Consider the following 23,451-nt stretch of genomic DNA (forward strand, 5'->3'; position numbering starts at 1 on the left):
TGTTTAAAGACCGTAATTTCCCCTCCCATGTGGTTGATGATGCCCTCCATGCATCTCATCCACATCCCGCACATGCGCCCTCGAATCCCATCCCTCCTGGGCTTCACCTTTATCCCCACCAACGTCCACATACATCGCATCAGCCTCCACAATTTTCGCCACCTACAAAAAGGACCCCACCACCAGAGATATATGTCCCTCCCCATCCCTATCCCTATCTCTTTCCGTAAAGACCATTCACTCCTTGTCAAGTCCAGGCCCACCACCAACCCACCCTTCTCCTGCCACTGCAGGAATCGCAAATCCTGCACCCACACCTCCCACTCCCTCCCCACCCCCCCGCCCCCACCTCTGTCTAAGGCCTTCCACATCCATCAGAGCTTTACCTGCACTTCCACACGTCATCTACTGCATCCTTTGCTCCTGATGCGGTCTCCTCTGCATTGAGGAGACAAGATGCCTCCTTGCAGAGCGCTTCAGGGAATACCTCCGGGACACCCGCAAAAACCAACCCCACCGCCCCGTGGCCGATATCATCAATTTACCCTCTCACTCCACCAAGAACACGCAGGCCTTGGACCTCTTCCATCGCCACTCCTTCACCACCCGACAACTGGAGGAAGAGCGTTTTATCTTGCACCTCGGGACCCTCCAACCCCATGGCATCAATGTGGATTTTACCAGTTTCCTCATTTCCCCTCCCTCCCACCTTATCACAATTCCAACTTCCAACCTGGCACCGCCCTCATGACCTGCCCATCTTCCTTCCCATCTATGTGCTCCACCCTCCTCTCCGACCTATCACCTTCATCCCAACCTCCATCCACCTATCGCACTCTCAGTTACCTCCCCCTAGCCCAACCCCCCTTTCATTTACCTCATCACCCCTTGGCTCGCAGCCTCATTCCTGACAAAGAGCTTTTGCCCGAAATGTCGATTCTCCTGCTCCTCAGTTGCTGCCTGACCTGCTGTGTTTTTCCAGCACCACACTCTCGACATATTTAAATTACCAGCCTGTCTCATGGACGGTCTAATTAAACCTGGGAGTGTGCAGGTTGAAGGAATGATACAATTGCTTTTGAGATTTTAAAAATTTTAACCCAATCTGATTCCAACCCACATGCTTTGGTGTGGTGAAATGCAGCCCATTGGGCTTGGCCGTCTTCAGGTAAACCCCATGCTTTTGTGTAAAGTTCCTACCACATGAGCACAATAACATTTACTCTAGAATTCTTGTGCCACATTCGCTGTAACAACTGCATTTTATTCTTACTTACACATTGAAATACTGCCTACAAGGAATCAACTTTAAAATTTTCATGTTCAAAATTTATGATAGCCCATTCCTTGAAGAACTTTGCATTTATCCAATTCTGATCTTTAGCACGCCCTCTCTATCCCACTACTGACAATCATTACTTTAGCTGTCCAGGTTACAAGCTTAGAAATTCCCTCCTTAAAAGCTCTCTATCTTGCAACCTTTCACACTCATTCAAGATCCTTTATAATACATAGCTGTTCGACTAGCTATATATAGTTGGCTAAACTGCGTGAATACCTTCTCTTACAGCTTGGTGTCATTTTTTTTTTCTTATTATGCTCCTGTGAAGCACCTTATGATCTCTTCCTATGCTCAAGGCTCTCTATCAATGTGAGCCATTTTTGCTTTTCAGCAATGCACACAGTTTTGCTCAGTACATCATCGTGGCCCAGGAGAACTCAAGGACTTGTCAAAGATGGGACAGGAAAAGGTAGGCTTTGTGAAACTTATCTCAACCTAAACATCCACAAGACTGAGCACAAGCCCTTACAGCAAACATTCTCCGCATTAACGGTTTTTAAAGTCTCAAATGATTTCACTTTCATTAAAAAATAAAGTAGTGCTGTCACAAAGAATGATTCATATATTAATGGAGGAAGGTTGTTTCTATTGAATGAATTCTGGGACACAATTTCCTAGTAGTCACTAAAACGTTATTGGGGCTATTTTTTTAAATTTCAAGAATACCATAACAGTCACAAGTTTGCAAACATTTTATAGCTCCAGATGTGACTATTCAGCCATCATGTAATGCTAACACTTTGTAAGTGCAAATTTAATTCACTTTGCTGCAGCCTTTACATTATCTTTGATTCTTTTTCTTTCTTTATTCATGGGATATGGATGTTATTGGCTAGGTCAGCATTTAGATTAGATGATTAGATTCCCTACAGTGTGAAACAGACCCTTCGGCCCAACCAGTCCACACCGACTCTCCAAAGAGTAACCCTCCCAGATCCATTTCCCTCTGACTAATACACCCAGTACTATGGGCAATTTAGCATGGCCAATTTTCACCTGCCCTGCACTTCTTTGGACTGCGAGAGGAAACCCACGCAGACACAGGGAGAATGCGCAAACTCTGTACAGACAGTTGCTCGAGGCTGGAACCAAACCTGGGACCCTAGTGCTGTGAGGCAGCAGTGCTAACCACTGAGCCACTATGCCACCCACTTTACTATTCTGAGTTCTGAAGAAGGGTCACTGGACTTGAAACATCAACTCTGCTTTCTCTGCACAGATGCTGCCTGACCTGCTCAGTCTTTCCAGCAATTTCTGATTAAGTTTCAGCATTTATTGCCCAACCCAAAGGGCAACTGAGTGAACCATATTACTGTGGGTCTGGAATCACATGTAGTCTAGACCTCATAAGAATGGCATCTTTTCTTCCCTAAAAGACACTTGTGAACCAGATGTGTCTTGAACAACAGTTAGCAACAGTCTCATGGTAATTCATTATCCATCCATCCTTGAAATATGCCTTAACGTCTACCTAAGGCAAAACATTCTATACTACATAATATTCCACAGAAGGAAATTCATTCTAAACTCTCTCTTTGCTCTCTTCATAACAATTGTAAACAGTGGACAGCTGGTCAGTACAACTGGGTGATATGAGAATAAAAAATAAAGTGTTGGGGAATGAGCAGCCATTCTTTCATTGCTCAATTTTTCTTAAAACTGAATTTGAAAAATTTGAATTCATTCTTAATAGTAGGAATAGAAAGAAATTATAATTCAGATTTACACCAAATCACAATAAGGAAACTTATCTACAAAAGGAATACACAGTGGAGTTCTGTAAGATAGCAGTTTATCAACTCTGCTTGCCTCAGATGACAATCTGCACTGTTGCAAACTGCATGATTCAGTAATAACTGTGTACCAATGGTTTCATATCTGCTGCTGACCTTACTGCAGCATGTAGAGGTTTTCAGTTTTTTGGGTTAAGAGTAGCTGGTTGTGTTTGACACAATGTTTAAAAATAGGAAAGAGGAAGAGACACACTCCAGAATGTGTTATTTGCGTGTCTGAGTGCAGCTACTGTGATTACTTCAAAAGCAGTCTTTTCGGGATTTTTTTTCCCCCAAGATGAAAGTCAGATAGAACAGAGCCATTATTCACCAATATAGTACACTACTTCAAGTAAAGTTTATACAAATAACATTCTCAGCATCTTTTAACAGAAACCTTCAGAACATAAGGAGAGGTTTTCTCTGGCCTTCTATTGGACTATAACAGAGAAGTAATGAAATCTGTAAGTTCCTAACTGTATAGTAATCAAAATCTTGCCCATGTATAAAGCCATTCTTGGGTCTACTCCCTGGCATTCTCTTGATGCATCGTGTTCTTTCAATACTGCAATTATCACCCCACAAAATGAGAAAGAGTACATTATTAGACACAAGCATGCATCACATACTTCAACTATTTTAATATCTGAATATGACTGAATTGCAAATATGTACTTCTAAGAATTGTGCAGCACAAAACGAGTGACAAAATAAGACTCTCTTCTGGTGTCAGCAATTTAGCACAATCCATTTTTTGGTACAAATCCACACAAGTCCTTCAGAAGCATAAGAAATGTTAAAATTATTGGTATTATTGCTTTCTTGTCATATTACAATGTCTTCTGCCTTCTCAGCTGAAAGAAAAGATCAATAACAGTAATGGAGAGAAAATAGACTCAGAATAAATTAGAAGTAAAGCACAGACATCTGTTGTGCAGCTGCTGCAATGAAAATTAAATCTAGGACAATCCGAAAAACAAAAATCAACAGGTAGTTGCCATGGAATTGTTCACAGTAAACCATGTGATTTCAGCACTTTGTTCTACATATATAACACTGTGGGGCAAGCACAGGATTGAAAACAGACATCAGAGGAAAGGCAAGCCATTGCCAGTTCAACTGAATGGAGTCAGGATTTGGCTGACATTTTGTCAAGTGTGTAGGGAAGGGAACATGGTTCCTTTTGTTTATTGAAGTAATTAAAGTCAGCTGTAGTGAAAGCAGTAATTGGTAACAAACACCAAGGTTTGCCCAAAAAGATTCATAATAAATCAATTAAACTACTCCTTCCACACATGAATTCGGTGGTTTTCATAGCACGGCCCATAATTTGTTCACCGACAAAAATATGCCTGAAGCCATTAGTTATGAATAATTTGTAGCTTGTAATACAATTTTGAATCCAGAGTGTCAAATCAGACTTGCACATCGGCAAAATTCTACACCACAAACTACAATAATAATTCATAAATGTTTTAGTGTTTAGTTTTTACTGCAACAGTTCTAATTTTTATTTTTTCCCCATAACTGTAAGTGTGTTCATAATTTTTACTTATTTCAGTTAATTAAATATCCTTGCTCCTTTAAACCTTCAATCAAACACCATTACCTGATTCTTGTAATTCATTAATAGATATATATATTTTTTTTTTTATCAGAGCTAAGAGTTTACACATGCTTGAAAATGCATAACCTATTTTCTGGGTATACATGTGATAAATATTAGCACTGGGACCAGAACAATGAATAAATGGGATATCTAGTTAGGTTTACCAAGTTATCCATGGCACAGCACAGTTATAGATATTGTTTATGAACCTCAATCAGACATCTGTTACACATCTCCGGCAGATTGGATTTAAACACAGGTCTTCCGGCCCAGAGGTAGGTACACTACCACAGCACCACTATGTCCAATGGCATAGTTGCACAATTAACAATATACTGTATCATCTTGAGAAAATCATTTCCGCAATTATGTTTTTTCTTGAACTCCCCACCTTAAGTCTAACTGAGAAGATCAAATAATGTCAATTAAGGGCAGGTTTGTGTTCTAGCCCTTTACCAATTGAAAACTGTATTGAAAATCTGTAAACTCAGTTCACAGCCTCTTTTATCAAACAAATTAAATACCGTCTTCTTAGTTCAGGATAGATTCGAACACTAATTCCAGGAGGTGAGGATCGGCGTCTCATCTACAATAGAACTCATTCTTTCCTTACATTATTCATATTGTTTTATCTTTTTTTTTCCTCTAGATATGATGTAAAGTTAAACTGCAATCTATTGAAGGTCTTAGGTAAAATTATTTATTCAATTTTACAGGTGCACATTTGGTGTCTCAGCAATAATTGATTTGACTATGTAATGAAAAAACACATTGACACTGAATTTTTTAGTACATATTTTTAAATTGTAATAATTTTGACATTTAACCCCAATTCGAAGCTACTTGGAAAGAGGAGGAGGTGGGGCTAACTGGAGATTTTTCCCAAAGAGCTGGCACAGGGACCATAGAAAAATGGCCTCAATACTTTCCTATTAATTTTGATGATAACCACAGTTTAAGAAGTGGACTTATTGCAAAATGCAGGCTTGCATAGCACTAATTTAGACCTTTCCTTGCTATTTCTACTTTTCTCTAAATACAGCTCTCTAAATTCACTGTGCTGCTGTAACTATACTTTAATATTAAACCACACCGGTCAGGGAAAGGAAGCTGAGATTGTGAGTGAGGCAGAGAATGGGATCCAGAGAAAAATAAGTTCAGGACCCTCAGCCTTTGCAACTGTCCAACAGGTTTCAAGCTCTCTGATTTGGTTGAGAGTGCAGGCTGCAATGAGATGTCTGACCATGGCACAGTCATACAGGAGGAGCCAACAAAAAAAAAGGGATTAGTAGTTATAGGGGGCACTGTTCTCTGCAGCAAAGAGAGGCAGTTCAGATGGCACTGTTGCCTGCCCAGTGTCAAGCTTAGGGCCATCTGCTCATTTCTGGACAGGAACTTGGAATGGGAAGGAGAGCATTCAATTGCCATGATCCATCTTCCTAATGTTATCATTTCAGTTGCATGATACTGTAATCTTTTGCTAGAAGTTCTGTCTCTTATGGTCGTATTCTCCACAACCATCTGAAGAAACAGCAGCACTCCGAAAGCTAGTGCTTCCAAATAAACCTGTTGGACTATAACCTGGTCTTGTGAGATTTTTAAACACTGTCCACCCCAGTCCAAAACCGGCACCTCCACATCTTCCAAATGACTTAGGCAGAAGATGCGCTTAGACAATAAGAGAAACTCTGCATCAAACTGAAGAGCAGAATCTCAAAAGGAATAACCTCTAGATTATTAAGTGGCAGAGCGCATGTTAGGTTCATGAAATGAATATGTGGCTCAAAGACTGTTGTGGGAGAAGTGGGTTCTGGTTCACAGGGCACTTGTCTCAAAACTGGCAAAAGTGGGGAATGGTCTGCACTAAACCTTTGAGGCTCTAGGTTTTGACAAGACATTTGATAGTATGCCACATCAAAAAACATTGTGGAAAATAAAAGATCATGGTGTATTGGCATGGATACAAGATTGGCTTGCTAATAGGAAACAGAGTGTAAGAACAGGCAGATCTTTTTCAGCCTGGCAGGACATCACAGGGGTCAGTGATGGAGCCTCAACTCTTTACAATTTATATAAATGATTTTGACGAAGGGATTGAAGGAATGACAACTAAATTTTCTGATGACAAGGATAAACTTTATGCTGCACAAACAATACAGTAGAGTGAATTTGATTGCCTTTGGGTAAATTATATGCACACATAAAATGTTATCATGACAGTGCAGTTAAGTATTTCAATAGATGATTTTCTACATCTTCACCTTCTAACCTGAGAGCCTACACCATTAAGCCAATTCATTTTTGTCTTATAGATGCAGGCAAAAGGAATGCTTCTCAAGGCCACTATCGCCAGTCCTTCTGTGATTGGTCCTCTCCTTGATTCATCTGCCTGCCTGTGATCTGGTTTAGCTCAGAATGACACTTGTCGAAACAGTAGGGCATCATTTTGTATGGGAATTTCCCTGCTCATACATAGTGACTGCAGTGCAAGTGCCACGGAAACTTACTTTCTTGGCATGAACAGTTTTTACATTTCTGAGAATTCTGTTGCTCTTCTGCCAACGTTGCAGTGGAAAATTGGAAGAATGCAGATGGAAATTCACCCCCTGGTTTTGGTGTGGTTTCCAATCAGCATTTCTCGGATTGTTAATGATTCTCAGCTTGTGTACTCAAAGGAGTGTTTGCAGAACAGTGACGATTTCAGAAAATGAGCATGCTAATTGTTATAATCCAGGTAAACACATGGTTCTGTTATAAAATGATTTGGAACTATGGGAAACTTTCATGATAAAACTCCTAAGCAATAAGTAAAGGTCAAAAGGGTAGTATCTCATTCTGATAGTTTTGACCGTACAAGCTGCATCTCAGAAATTTCCAATGACACTTTTGAGTTTATATTTAGGCTCATTAACTCAGCAACATGTAGTTTAGATTAGATTCCCCTACAGCATGGAAACAGTCCCTTCGGCCCAACAAGTCTACACCGACCCTCCGAAGAGTAACCCACCCAGACTCATTTCCCTCTGACTAATGCACCTAACACTATGGGCTACATAGCATGGCCAATCACCTGACCTGCACATCTTTGGACTGTGGGAGGAAACCGGAGCACCCGGAGGAAACCCACGCAGACACAGGGAGAACGTGCAAACTCCACACAGTCAGTTGCCCAAGGCGGGAATTGAATCCAGGGCCCTGGCGCTGTGAGGCAGCAGTGCTAACAACTGAGCCACCGTGCGCCCCATATTTATTTTCTGACTTTATTCAGATTTGTGGACCAATAGGAAGAAACGGGTATTTGTCGTATTCATGGTTGGTCTCAGACTAGAAATCCCAGTAAAACATGTGAAGTAATAAAAATTCCACTCTACAGGATTGCAAATAGAAGAACTCACGTTGATTTATAAGCTTGCAGGTGACACCAGGAAGGTAGTATGGTGGACAGTGAAGGAGGTTATCTGGGAATACAGGGAGATCTTGATTGACTGGACCAGTGGGCTGAGGAATGGCAGATGGAATTTAATTTAGATAAATGCAAGGTGTTGTATTTTGGCAGGTTAAACCAAGGCAGGACACCTTTCTGTTGTTGGACGACCAGAACTGCTCACAGCACTCAATGTGACGTTGCCAGCATCTTATACAGCTGCAACAAGATGAAAGGAATGGGCTGTAGATAGTGGTGGAGGAGAGTACAATTTTGCCATTTAAGAAACATTTGGACTGGTACGTGGATGGAATAGGTATGGAGAGATATAGAGCAAACACAGGCAATGGGACAAGGTTAATTGTGAAAACTGGGCGGCATGGACAAATTGGGCTGAAGAGCCCATTTCTAGCTGTGAACCTCTATGACTCTATGAGAAATCCCTAGCTAAGAGAAGAGAAAACAATTGTACAACATGGGAATAAGAGAAAATATGCAATGTCATCATTCTTCAATAGCACACAGCTTCAATGTAGTTGCTGAGCATGTAGTTTTCCTAAGCAATCAAGTCAGACTTCCACTATATTTTAGAGTATATAAAGTGAAGGGAAAAACATGATTGTCAAGAATTTTATCATTCTGTTGCTTAAGTATTAATTTTGCCATTTACGGACAAACTCATTGCAAATCACTTACAACCTAATATTTACAAAATTAGCTCAGAGAATGTTCCTCTCAAATGTTTTGTGCCTGGGTATTTACAGTTGTTGTTGGTTAGCTATATATGTCACACAGAATCATTGAACAAATTAGCTCCAACATTGGCCAGTTAGCCTAACCAGTGCCAACTCTTTAGAAGAATTACCCAATTAGTCCTAACATCATACTCACAGAAACCAATTCTCTTCAAAACTGATGACTGAACCTGCTTACAAATCTTTTCAATCAATAAGTGCCAGATCATATTAACTCAGTCCTCATCATGCTTCTGTTACTTTTGCCAATTACATTACTATCAATTAAGCTACAGAGAATCGCTTGGGGGAAGGTTTATTAAAAGAGTTAAGCGATGGTTTGGATATGTTAAACAGAGATTAAAAGCATCAAAGAGAGATGAGAAACCAGAAATGAATGGAATTGTTTGGACGGTAGGTCCTCCAAATCACAAGCAGTAGGTGAAGAGGTAAACTGAATCCAGCAAGTAAGAGAATAGAGAATTACTAACTGGATAAAGCCACCTTTGTCTTCCTTCAGTAATTGGACTTCCAGAGACCAGTTAGGGTTAAATTTAAAATAATTCTTAAACATAAAGGAATGGAGTTTCACCATAATATTTCAATTATTATAACATCTTGTGGGAACTCAGTCTTTATTCCAACTCTTAACACCGGAAGGCGGCTTTTGGGTTCAAGATTCAGATTTTTAACATTTTAATATCTAACAAATCCAAATGTGCCCATTTTCCATAGAATTCTACATACTTTTTATCAACTAGTCTTCTCAAATGTACCTTACTATCTTTAGAGATTAATTACACTTCCAGGTCTCTGTTAAACAATCCACTGAAAACTGTTTTACTTTGATTTCCACGTTCAGCAAACAAAAGGAATATCTCCTTACACAGTTTCTTTGTCATAATAAGCAATGAAATAATCAAAACAGTTAATAGAATCACACTTTATTCTTTAGATTATTGATTGTACACTACTGAAGAAATATGTGCATTAAAATTGTAAATTGATTAGTCAAGACTTTTGTCTAAGCCAAATATTCAAACTTGAAAACTTAATCAGAATTTGTGCATAAGATATACAGATGCCAAGTACTTCTGACCAGCAAAATAATAAGTAACCCCTACCAGCTTTCGTTGGTATACCTGATAGTTGGACTGCTGTCACTGCCTTTATATGAACCAGAGTTACTGCTGCTGCTGCGAGATGAAGCTCCATAGGTATCGCGAATGTTCGCTGTATTTCTATACACTGCTGAGACTGGATCTTTCTCACGTGCTACAGTTGGGCTCCCCGACTGTTTGAGGCCACTCGATGCATTACCTCTCCCATGAACACCACGGCTGACAATTTGAGAACAAGTTATTCTTACATCAATAAAGTATAGATTACATTCGTACTACATAACACAAAGTATGCAATCTCAATCAGCAACTTTTCCAACACTGGAAATAAATCGATGACCTCAAGAGAAAATTGATATTGCTTTATAATCAATACACACAGAACAATCATTAAAGGAAAAGTGACAAGAGCTATTAAGGGCAAGTTTTACAACAAAACAAACAGCAGAATACAATACAATGCCATATAATACTCTTTCATTAAGCGTCATAGTTAGTTCAATAACACCTTTGTGTAGCTCAGAGAGCAATTATTTTATGAAGGTTAAAACCAGGTGACCATATTCTGTTGACAAAAGTTAAGGAGATGATTATACAATATGCTTCCATTCTATTATTGGACTATTGAGTTGATTAAAATCCAGCCCTTTGTAGTATTCTGGTCAAGGATAACATCCAAACCATTAATCGTTTTTCTTTATAGGCATTGAGAAATCGGTTGTATTTTTTAACATTTGCAATTTAACGAATGATAGGCATTCCTGACAGCAATGTTTCAGTGACTGATTGGGAAATGTTGCCCATAGCCTACGTTTACATTGTCGCTGGAATACATGTTCATAATGTCATTGAGTAAATATTCAGTATAACATCTACTTCCAGGCAACTTATGCATTTTAGGACACTCATCATAAGACAATGTAACAATTGATGACCAATGCACACTTGTATATTTGATTAGTCATCCATGGAATGTGGAGGAATTAAAAGGTATTTGAAAAGTATGTGCTTGCTTTTTAATGTTTACAATAGTCAATCCATGGCATGACCATATATTATTTTATTATGTTGCCTTGTCCAAACATTTTAATTTCAGCCATTAGATTATTCCTTTCTTAAGTTAGTGAGGATACACTGGCAACTTCAATGCAAAATTCTTAGTCTTTTATAATTAGTGGATTAATTATTTTATATATAAAATTTAGAATGTCAGTTATGTACGTATACAATTTTGGTTCTGCTGAAATTTCACACAGTAAAATACATCAGTGGACTATTTATTTTTCAAACTGGCAAAGGAAACTACAAAATTAACAAAAACTGTGAGAGATTTTTGTGAACATCTTAACATGTTTGGTAAGTTTGTGAATTTAGTAAATTTCTTCTAAAAAGCAAGAGAGGAACTTTTTCAATTTGTCACCCAGGTGTTAAATCCGCATTATGGATGAGTCACTCATGACAAAAACTTTGAAAATAAATTTTCTTTGATTCTTAGACTGGATATTAAATGCTCCCACTCCCATGGATGTGTTTTGGCTTTGGAGTGGAAGGATGGTGCATCTTAATGGAGCAGTAGTTACTGGAGACAGAACAGGCCTGTCTTGCAGCTATAAAGGACTGAAAAGAGGTACAGTACGTAACAAACTGTGGCTGGTAAAAAAGGGTTGGTTAGCTCAGCTGGCTGTACAGCTGATTTGTGATGCACAGTGATACCAAGAGTTGGCTTCAATTCCTGCACCAGCCCAGATGACCATAAAAAGACTTGCCCTCTTCATCCATCACCTGAGGTGTGGTGACCCTTAGGTCAAACCACCACCAGTCATCTCATTCTACAGACAGAACCAAACTAAGGAAAAAGGTCAGTTGGCTAGCCTACCCACGTTGCACAGTATGGACGGGGAGGCTGGTGGTTGAGTCAAATAATACCCAGCACACAGTATAATGTCAATCCCGAGCAGTCGGTTTAAAGCTTCTGAAACGGTGGGTGGGTAAGGGATGCACGTACTCATTTTGGAAGGTGCCCTTTGTTGGGGGCAGCCCTGACAAGACAATACACTGATCCACATATACTTCAAAACCCACCTCCAACTCTCTCATATCAAACCCCCAAACCACACCAAAAATTGCAAACCCTCCACAGTCAAAGCCCCCAAGCTTAGTCTAGCCCAGGGTTCCCACAGAACTATTTTGTGAGCCTGCCTGCAGTCCCCGTATGGAGCTCCGTGTCCATCGGGTCAGTAGGAGCTCCACCAGTTCCACAGGGTGGGCATCATGCCAACGAGGGGCAGGAATACCATTCACTTTATGGCTACAAGGTAGGCTTGCTCTCTGTTGTTGGTTTACCATGGGGAACTGCCAACCTCCAGCCTCTCGCCTGAAATTTCTGCCCCTGGAATCACAACCCTTACATGTAGGAAATAGTCTGAGAGTTTAAAAATATGACAACACAGACAAATTTTGATAAAACCAACCGGGGACTGGTTCATTGTTGAAACTTTAAAATTTTATAAGTTACTTAGTTAATGAACACGATTGCATTAAGCTAGTTTTTCGTTGGCAGAAGGTTTGACCTGTAACTCCCTGGATACCAAGCATCCTGAATGCTCTGATAATATTTGAAAACAGCAGAAGCTGGGCACTGCTCCACACAACGATGAAGCAAAACTCTGGTACAACTCCAAACAGCTAGGATTTAGAGAATGCTCCCTTCAATTCTTTCAAAGTCAAAGTTCACATTGTGTATGTGTGTGAGGGAAAAGGATGGAGGTTTTGGGGGGAGGGAGGGTATATTACAAGTCACCCCACCTTCTACATCGACTTCATTTTTCACCAAGTTGCAGGCAATCATCTCCGTAAAATTCCAAATAAATTATCCATTCAGTCGGTGGTCAAATTGACATTGTAATAAGGTCCTTGAGAAAACGGATATTTGATATTTCTGATTGTTGCAGATCTCAATTTTCTCGTTTTACCTCAATAGGCTTGTGTTGCATTAACCAGACAACACCTCAGTAATTTTTACAAAGTTAACAGGGCTTACCTGCGGGAAGCCGAGCTCCGCTTACCACCTGTACTGGACATAAGACCTTCAGGTGCTGAGATGCTGCCTGTGCTACTGGAGGAACTAAAGTCAGCTTCACTGCCTGCACACAAGAACAAAATTGTATTAAAAAGAATCACCGGTTAACCAAAAGTGCACTGTTTTCTATTATCACATGTTATGCAGCTGGTTTCCCTGGATCAGGGGACATCTCAGGAGCCAGCACAGCTGTATGCAATAGATTAGCCATAACCTGGGAGAACTTACATGTACACATGTAGGCATGGTGGGTCCACACTGTTCCCATTGCTCTCCATACTAAATCACAATTAAATTGACAATTGTTAAATAATTCAGAAATGAAAACAAATTTTTAGACATCAACCTAAGGTTAATTGAATAGTACACACTGCTATACCTTCCGGTTATAGACATTCTCGGTGGCTGAAAAAAACTGGCTACACCTTTTCAAAATCACTCAGCAAAAGCTGCTTTGGCTTAAGCTGCCAACAATGAACTGTCAGCAGTGAGACACAATCAATCCTGTTCAGTGGAGATCAGCTCTAATTACATAAATGGATCATGCTCAAGTATACCCTCTACAGTGTGTATTTGCATACACTGGTGCAGTGCCTCCTCTGTTTCCACGTGATCGTTGCTGTCGGCCATTCTATTTGCTGAATATCAGATTTAATGATGTTAATCTCCAATAACAGTACCCACCTTCTTATTGTCTCCTGCAAAAGGGACTAAACATATTACCTCAAATCCATCACAGCAAAGTTTTCTTCTACTTAGATCATAGATTTTGTTTGGTCCAAGCCAAACAGAAAGCTGCTCCTTTTAGAAGAAAAACTAAGTGTATGGTACAGCAAGCCCACATCTTTAAGAATCAACCTCCTGAACTCTTACCAGAACATGTCCAGACATGAAAAGCAGCCCCTAGGGTTTATGCTTTGAGGAATTAATTATGATATGCCAGACTACACATTTCCAGAAGGTGGGGATGTTGCAAATGGAGATGGATTGGAAGGGAAGAAATGACTCTAGAGGCCTGAATGTGGAAGGCCTTTATGTGGAAGGCCTGTACCTGTATCCCACGCACACCGGTTTTATGGGATGAAGGGTGCATGCGTTGTAGGCATTTGGAAAAGTAAGGCATCCTTTTGGGATTATTAAGAATAGACTGCATGGAGAAAGCGTATGGGTTCTACGGAACTGTCAAGTAATTTGAATCCCTTTATCATTACATTTTGGAAAATGAAACAACCTACAGATAAAAAAGGCTTCTAATTTTGACAGCTGTTTGTTGAGGGCCATCATTATAGCACGACTTCTGCATTACTGCTCCATAATCCAACACGGTGACAGACGGAGGGTTGTAAGCTCACACTGTGATGAGCTGCCGCAAGTTAGTCGTCTTTAATAGAACATAGAACAGTACAGCACAGAACAGGCCCTTCAGCCCACGATGTTGTGCCGACCACTGATCCTCATGTACGCACCCTCAAATTTCTGTGACCATATGCATGTCCAGTAGTCTCTTAAATGTCCCCAATGATCTTGCTTCCACAACTGCTGCTGGCAACGCATTCCATGCTCTCACAACTCTCTGTGTAAAGAACCCGCCTCCGATATTCCCTCTATACTTTCCTCCAACCAGCTTAAAACTATGACCCCTCGTGTTAGCTATTTCTGCCCTGGGAAATAGTCTCTGGCTATCGACTCTGTTTATGCCTCTCATTATCTTGTATACCTCAATTAGGTCCCCTCTCCTCCTCCTTTTCTCCAATGAAAAAGGTTTGAGCTCAGTCAACCTCTCTTCATAAGATAAGCCCTCCAGTCCAGGCAGCATCCTGGTAAACCTCCTCTGAACCCTCTCCATAGCATCCACATCTTTCCTATAATAGGGCGACCAGAACTGGATGCAGTATTCCAAGTGCGGTCTAACCAAAGTTTTAGAGCTGCAACAAGATCTCACGACTCTTAAGCTCAATCCCCCTGTTAATGAAAGCCAAAACACCATATGCTTTCTTAACAACCCTGTCCACTTGGGTGGCCATTTTAAGGAATCTATGTACCTGCACACCAAGATCCCTCTGTTCCTCCACACTGCCAAGAATCCTATCCTTAATTCTGTACTCAGCTTTCAAATTTGACCTTCCAAAATGCATCATCTCGCATTTATCCAGGTTGAACTCCATCTGCCACCTCTCAGCCCATCTCTGCATCCTGTCAATGTCCCGCCGCAGCCTACAACAGCCCTCTATACTGTCAACGACACCTCCAACCTTTATGTCGTCTGCAAACTTGCTGACCCATCCTTCAATCCCCTCATCCAAGTCATTAATAAAAATTACAAACAGTAGAGGCCCAAGGACAAAATCCTGTGGAACACCACTCACCACAGACTTCCAGGCAGAATATTTTCCTTCTACTACCACTCACTGCCTTCTGTTGGCCAGCCAATTCTGTATCCAGACAGCTAAGTTCCCCTGTATCCCATTCCTCCTGACCTTCTGAATGAGCCTACCATGGGGAACCTTATCAAATGCCTTGCTGAAGTCCATATACACCACATCCACAGCTCGACCCTCATCAACGTTTCTAGTCACATCCTCAAAGAACTCAATAGGGTTTGTGAGGCATGACCTGTCCCTCACAAAGCCGTGTTGACTGCATTCAATCAAGCCATGCTCTTCCAGATGGTCATAAATCCTATCCCTTAGAATCCTTTCTAACACCTTGCAGACGACAGACGTGAGACTGACTGGTCTGTAATTGCCGGGGATTTCCCTATTTCCTTAATGTGAGGCTCTGCATACAAATGACAGTTCTTGTATGAAATTAAGTACTTGAATGGATTTAAATGTTTTAAACAAGCTTTTATTGATGTGGGTATTTTAGTAAACATCATAGTGAAATACCTGATAAGTAGTTAGAACTTTATTTTATTTCAGCTCAACATGGCTCCTGAAGTCTGCCCATGGTGGATATGGAGTTAGTTGATATGGGGATATAAAGTGAAAGGTATAGTTTATCACAGGGTTTAGGGAGGGTCCTGGGATGAGTGGGAGAGTTGGGATGAGTGGCATTGGGGCTACAGGATGGATGAAAGGGCCCAGATTGCCAATGAGTTTTAAGTGAGCCATGAGGGTGTCTAGGAGGCATGGGGAATGAGAAGGGAGTAAGCACTAAAGGGTACTTTTTGTTTTACTGACAGCATAAGCGAACCACAGTCCCACAGCTTTGAGGCAGGCTTTTTAATTAGGCACTTTTTAAACATTTGGCACGGAGACCCCTAACCCCCGGAATAAAAGTCCACTGGCTCAGAGCTGGTTCTCCCAAATTGGATTCAGGCAATCTCAGATTTGAATGAATGAATGAATGATTTATTGTCACATATATTCAAGGAGATACAATGAACAGTATTCTGTCGCCACAATCCGTTGCCATTTTAAGATACAAGACAATAAAAAGAAAGTACTTATTGGTAAATAGGGTTACTATAGTTACTAATAGAGTTACTATATACTATAGAGATAAATGGAGTACTTAAATAGTGTGATCTTTCATCTGAAATGCATGTGTCCTATCGATGTCCGTATTTTTGTGAGACACGTGAAAATTTGCTTGTTCCAATCCTGTGCCAGCTCCCTCCTTCACCAGGTTTCCTAATACAAGACATTTGGGGTCACAGTTCTGAAATGTTATCTATAACCTCTCTTTATAGATGCTGCCAGATCTTCTGCACATTTTGAGAATTGCTTTGTTCTTTTAGATTTTTGGACTTTCATTCTACTGTATTTTACTTCTGAATGTAAACGAAGAAAGCACTAATATAAAAAGCAGAGCACATGTCACCAAAACAACACTGGCTCTTACTACTGCCAATGCCAGAACAATTTTACAAATGAAAAGTTATTGCACATGTCCAAACTAAAGGCAGTTTATTTTCCAATCCCACTGCAACAATTAAAGAAGAAATAGCTGTGATGTGAAATCTTTTGCAAAATATGGAATAAAGAATCTGAAACTAGCAAAACTTCTAGACCGTATGTAAGAACATTGAAATCCAAAGACAGCAATTAGTGAAAACCTGACTTAGCCTCAACTTAGTACTCAGCTGTCATTCAGTTTCTTATCCGATGAATTGTAAGGACTGGCTTTTTCCAGTGAAACCCACAACCAGCTAAAACAGAATAAAATTAATCTACATTCTAAATTACTTCAATGAGCCCAGTTTGGGTTGAACAATACATCCTGGTACTAATAGCATCAATGATAATGATTCCCCTTGTTAGTACATCACAGAGCAGATGCTACAATGTGTACCTTTAGTTTTGTTTTATTAGGATCATTCTACTCTATGCATGGCAAATAGATTCAACGCTCCAGGGAAAACAGCCCCAGCCTGTTCAGCCTCTCCCTGTAGCTCAAATCCTCCAACCCTGGCAACATCCTTGTAAATCTTTTCTGAACCCTTTCAAGTTTCACATGGGCAGCATGGTTGTACAGTTGTTAGCACTGCTGCCCCACAGCGCCAGAGACCCGGGTTCAATTTCCACCTCAGGCAACTGTCTGTGTGGAGTTTGCACATTCTCCCTGTGTCTGCGTGGGTTTCCTCCCACAGTCCAAAAATGTGCAGGTTAGGTGAATTGGCCATGCTAAATTGCCCGTAGTGTTAGGTGAAGGGGTAAATGTAGGGGAATGGGTCTGGGTGGGTTGCTCTTCAGAGGGTCACTCTTCAGAGGGTCGGTGTGGGCTTGTTGGGCCGAAGGGCCTGTTTCCACACTGTAAGTAATCTAATCTAATCTAATAGATAGGAAGGAGACCAGAACTGCACGCAGTATTCCAGCAGTGGCCGAACCAATGTCCTGTACAGCCACAACATGACCTCCCAACTCCTGTATGCAATACTCTGAGTAAAAAAAGAAAGCACACCAAACGCCTTCCTCACTATCCGATCTACCTACGACTCCACTTTCAAGGAGTTATGAACCTGCACTCCAAGGTCTATTTGTTCAGCAACACTCCCTGGGACTTTACAATTAAGTGTATAAGTCCTGCTAAGATTTGCTTTCCTTAATGTATCAGGTTGCCAAAATACATTCAAGGAAACTTTAGTGGCTGAGATTTGAAAGCAAGAGTCAACCAATATTTTTTGTCTGAATTATGATTCATATCTGAAGATTATACAATGGTTCCAACAATGACTAGGCAGAAGCTACTCAGCCACAATGTCTTACCTTCCCCGACTGCAGGTGTTGGTAACAGACAGCACCTGGAGATTTTTTTTTCTTTTTAAATAAAATGAAACGATAATGCAAAAACAAACATGAAAGAAGAATTCAAAAGCAGAATATATTGTTGGATATGTTAATGAACAGGAGATTAGATGGCATCACAATAAAATAGAGGTGTAAGCAAATTCAGTAATTGCTTATCACCAAAAATCAATCCAATTAGCATGTAAATTCTTGCATTTATTGAGTTGAATTCTGTGTGACAACACAACCTTTTGAGAATTCCACAGGCGAAGTACTGATGCTGTTGAGACTTGGGGAGTTCTGATGTAAGCATTAGTCACCTAAGCTCTCAGAATAGCTCCGTAGACATTTAAGCAATATAAATCTAACCCACATAGATAATAAGATCACAAGATATAGATGCAGAATAAGGCTACTTGGTCCATCGAGTCTGCTTAGACTTTGACTGCAGCAGAATTACCTCACAGCAGGTGAATGTTGGTGTTGATGAATTTCCTCTGCATAACAAGGAGTGTCAATCCTGTGAGCCTTAGTTTTGATGACAAAAAGCTGTGAGATTGAGACAGTGAGGAGGATGTCAAAAGCTTTCAAAGCAATTTAGAGGGGGGGGGGGGGCAGAATGCATGGCAGACTAACATGGTTAAATGTGAATTTGTCCAGTACGGTAGGAAAACTAGAATGGCTAAATATTATTTAAATAGTGATAGATTGGGAAATATGACACCCACCTCCCCTTGTTCACCCATTGTATACCAGTCAATGAAAGTGGACAGTAGGTAAAGCAAGCAGTTAGGAAGACAATATGGGTATGTTGCTCTTCATTGAAAAATAGAAAGATCTGGAAGGAGATATTCACTATTAGGAAAATGATGGAATTGTTCTGATACAAGAAGCATCTCAAAATACGTTACTCACCGCCATGACTCTAATCCAAATTCTGAACATCAGCATCTCCCGACAACACTGGAAACTTACTTGTGAACTTTGCTGCATCTTCCCAATAACTATTCAAGCACCCACCCAGGCAAGTGGGAGGATTCCACTGCACGCCTGACTTGTGCTTTGTACATGGTGCACAGGCTTTGGGAGTCAGGAGGCGAGTATTTTTAGCCTCTGACCTGCTCTTGTAGCCATTGCATTTATATAGAATCATAGAGATGTACAGCACAGAAACAGACCCTTCAGTCCAACTCATCCATGCCAATGAGATATTCTAAATTAATCTAGTCCCATTTGCCAGCATTTGGTCCATATCCCTCTAAACCCTTCTTACTCATATACCCATCCAGATGCCTTTGTAATGTTGTAATTATACCACTCCCCACCTCCTCTGGTAGTTCATTCCATACATGCAGCACTCTTCATGTGACATGGTGTGTCCAGTTCCAATCTTGGTTAATGATAATCCCCAGGAATTTAACAGTGGGGGATTCAGTGATGATAATGCTATTAAATGTAATGGGGATGTGATTAGATTGTCTCTTACTGTGATATGGTCATTGTTTGGTATATTTGTGGTTGCAAATGCTACTTGCCACTTGTTAGGCCAGGTCTGGGTATGGTCTTGCTGCATTTGGATATGTTCAGTATCTGAAGAGTCACAAACGGTGCTTAGCTTTGTGTAATCATCAACAAACATCCTCACTTCTGACCTTATGATGAAGGAAATGTCATTGATAAAGCAGCTGAAGATGGTTGGACTGAGGATATTACCCAGTGGAACTCCTGTGGAGATGTTCTGGGGCTGAGATGGCTGACTTCCAACGACCACAACCATCTTCCTTTGGGCCAGGTATGACTCCAGCCAGCAGAGCTTCCCTCCTGATTTCCAATTACTCCAGCTTTGCTCGGGCTCCTGGATGCCACACTCAGTCAAATGCAGCCTTGACATCAAGAGCTATCACTGTCACCTCACTTCGAATTCAGCTCTTTTGTCCATGTTTGAACCAAGGCTGTAATAAGGTCAGGAGCTAATTGGCTCTGTCAGAACACAAACTGGGCGTCAGTAAGCAGGTTATTGCTGAGCAGTAATTGACAGCACTGTTGATCACACCATCCAGCACAATGGGCAGTAATTGGCTAGAAATTTAGCATTTTGTGTACGGAACATACTTGGGCAATTTTCCACATTGTTAGGTAAATGCCAGCTATTGTAGATGTATCGAAACAGCTTGGCTAGGGGTGCACCAGGCTCTGCAGCATAAGTCTTTAGTATTATCGCCAGAATATTGTCTTTGCAGTATCCACTGCCTGCAACATTTCTTGATATTACATGGAGTGAACCAAATAGGCTGTAGAGTGGTATTGGTGATGCTGGGGATCACTGGAGGAGGCTGAAACGGATCATCCACTCAGGACTTCCGCCTGAAGATTGGGGTCAATGCTCAAGCTTATCTTTTGCAGTGATGTATTGAGCTCTTCCATCATTGAGGATGAAGAGATCTGTGGAGCCTCTGCCTCCAGTGAGTTGTTTAATTGTCCAGCACCATTCATGACTGGATTTGGCAGGACTGTACAGGTTAGATCAGTTCCATTGGTGCAGGATCACTTAGCTCAGTCCATTTCTTGCTACATATGCTGCAAGTAGTCCTGTTTGTTGGCTTCACCAAGTTGACACCTCATTTTTAGGTATGCCTGATGCTGCACCTGGCATGCTCTCCTGCACTTTCCATTGAATTAGGGCTAACCCCCTGGCTTGATGGTAACGATTAAGTGGGGAAGGGGAAGGGAATGGGATATGCCAGGTTGCAAGACAGTAGATTGTGTTAGAGTACGTTTAGTTGTTGATGGCTCACAGCACTTCATGGATGCCCAGTCTTGAGTTGCTAGATCGGTTCATGGTCTGTCCCATTTTGCAGCGATAGTGCCATACAACATGATGGAGGATATTCTCAATGTGAAGGCGTGATTTTGTCTCTATAAGAAACGTATGGTCTTGACTCTTACCGTCATGGATATTTGCATCGGAGGTTGGCAGATTGATAAGGCTAAGGCTATGACTGTCATTAGGCAAGGGAGTGAAAATGTTGCTGTACATCACTGAGCTATATCAGTATCACACATGACAGCAGCATACGCAACCAACACACAGACACGCACACGGGTGCAGTCTCAAATTTGAAGTGCTGTAGTCAAGTCAACAAAGACAGAGAAACAGATGCACCACAAAGCACAGGATCAACAACAACCTCCAACAGTCTCCATATGACAAGATCACAGCTGAAGATGGACAGAATATACAGGAGGCCTAAAACTGACCATCCTCAAAGTCTGGGTACGGACTGCAGGGGCTGCCATTATGCCTATATCTCTGAGAACTCTTCTGTTCCTTCTTCATTCCAAGAGCCATATTCCTCACAAGGATGGCTCCTGGGAGACAAGATTTACCCTCTTCAACCATGCCTGATGATCCCTGACTGAGACCGAGTGCAAATACATCGCAGCCAGGACCTTTGAAGAGATAACAGTAAGCCTCCCAAAGATGAGATCCCAAAGATTGGAAGTACAGCACCTATCATGTACATCATATAATCCTGGTACACTGTGTTCTACACAACTGAAGCAGGCAAATAGGTAATGTGAAAGACTCTGAAGAGCTAGAAGCGGAGCAAACAGTGCAAGAGCAACATCACCTTCTGCATGATAATGCACTGTAGCATCGGACACAACAAGCCAGACAGGACATCATTGACATTGGTCCCAGTAAAGTCAAAATTGAAATTAAAGATAAATTTATTAACTAAATAACTGAAACACAGGGTGATTGCTTCGCTACTTCATATAAACAGCAAAGAGGAGGACAGGACATGAGAGAAGATAAGTTATAAATTACAAGATTTGTTAAATCCAGAGGCATTGGAAATCAATTCTCATGACTTATAAGTTCTTGGGAGGTCACTGTCCAATGACAGTATCCTCATCGAACTAAGCTTAGTAGTTGTCCAAAAATAAAACAGAGGATTGAACTTGATGGAGATCCAAGACCAGCAAAAACCAATTGCTGGAGAAACTCAGCCAGTCTGGCAGCATCTGTGGAGCAAAAACAGAATTAATGTTTTGAGTCCAGTAACAAATTCAGCAAGGCTTGCAGTTCCAAAGGAGGGTCACTGGACTCAAAACATTAACTCTGCTTTCTCTCCACAGATGCTGTCAGACCGGCTGAGTTTCTCCAGAAATTTGTATTTTCTGTTTGTGAGTAGTTTTCCTTTTTGCAGGAAAAGTTTCAGTTTCTTCCAGCCAGTAACTTGGAGGCAGAGACAGAGTGTCTGAGGCAGGCTGCAAACGCCTCCTCTCCCTCTGGAAGGTCAAACATCAACTGACTTACACTCCCAGAATGCTTTATTTAAGCAATTCATCAAACTCAGATTTCAAATATATGTCAAAGTCAGGTATATCAGGTGTCAAGGGTCCCATCTTGACTGGAAGGTTGTTAAGCTAACAATGTAGCTTTATCAACCCCCCCCTTCAGACTCTCTAATGTGGGTCTCCTTTCTTTTCCTGTAAGAGCATTAGCACTCAATTTAGTTTCTTGGGTCTTGATGTATTCCTTTATCCAAAGCTTGCTTGAAAATTAATTAAATGATCTGCTTTGGCCATTTTGAGTCCAACAAGATGGTCCAATTTTTTAAAAGAAGAATAATTTAAATGAAAAATACTGACAACAATTGAGTTTTCTTTGGCATTCCCTTCATAGACTCTGGTCATGACAATTGCAAAAATGAAAATGTTGTCACCAGCAAACAATGCATCTGTCACTTTCTCCACTGGTGGCAATCTGGTTGATCTGTCAAATACTTGCAGTGGTTCAGACGTTTATGGTGGTGTATAGCTGACTGCTTAGTCAGGCTTCACTGTTACGGGAAGCGATGTGGATCAGCCAGAAAGGATTGTATTGCTAACTTTAAGAGAAGGTGAGAAGGCAGATTTTTTGATATTTCCAGGTCAGTAAATGTGGGCCATCAAATAATGACAGATGTAAACATATTGTCATGTCCGGTAAGAAAATCTGCTTTTAAAAGCACCTGACTATTCAAAATTAGCACAATCTATAATAACAAAAACAAATGCAGCCAACAAAATAAAAGATACACATTGATATATATTGGGAAGAGCGAGCAGAAAATGTGAGGTTCCTTTTTA

General features: G+C 40.8%; 1 protein-coding gene across 5 annotated transcripts in view; it reads right to left on the reverse strand.

The window, feature by feature from the left end:
* Positions 1 to 23,451, reverse strand: part of sybu (syntabulin (syntaxin-interacting)) — a 104,593-nt gene that overhangs the window by 23,354 nt on the left and 57,788 nt on the right. For all 5 annotated transcript variants that reach the window (XM_087986038.1, XM_043689013.2, XM_043689011.2 and 2 more), the window contains 2 exons: positions 13,043 to 13,145; positions 10,024 to 10,221 (listed from right to left, as the gene is read on the reverse strand). In XM_087986038.1, the coding sequence (XP_087842164.1) occupies positions 10,024 to 10,221; positions 13,043 to 13,145 (301 nt within the window). The remainder of the gene's footprint in view (positions 1 to 10,023; positions 10,222 to 13,042; positions 13,146 to 23,451) is intronic.

This window comes from Chiloscyllium plagiosum, unplaced genomic scaffold (assembly GCF_037043375.1).
Source record: "Chiloscyllium plagiosum isolate Xiang-an unplaced genomic scaffold, Cpla_swu_hap1 HiC_scaffold_4, whole genome shotgun sequence".
NCBI classification, from domain to species: Eukaryota; Metazoa; Chordata; class Chondrichthyes; order Orectolobiformes; family Hemiscylliidae; genus Chiloscyllium; species Chiloscyllium plagiosum.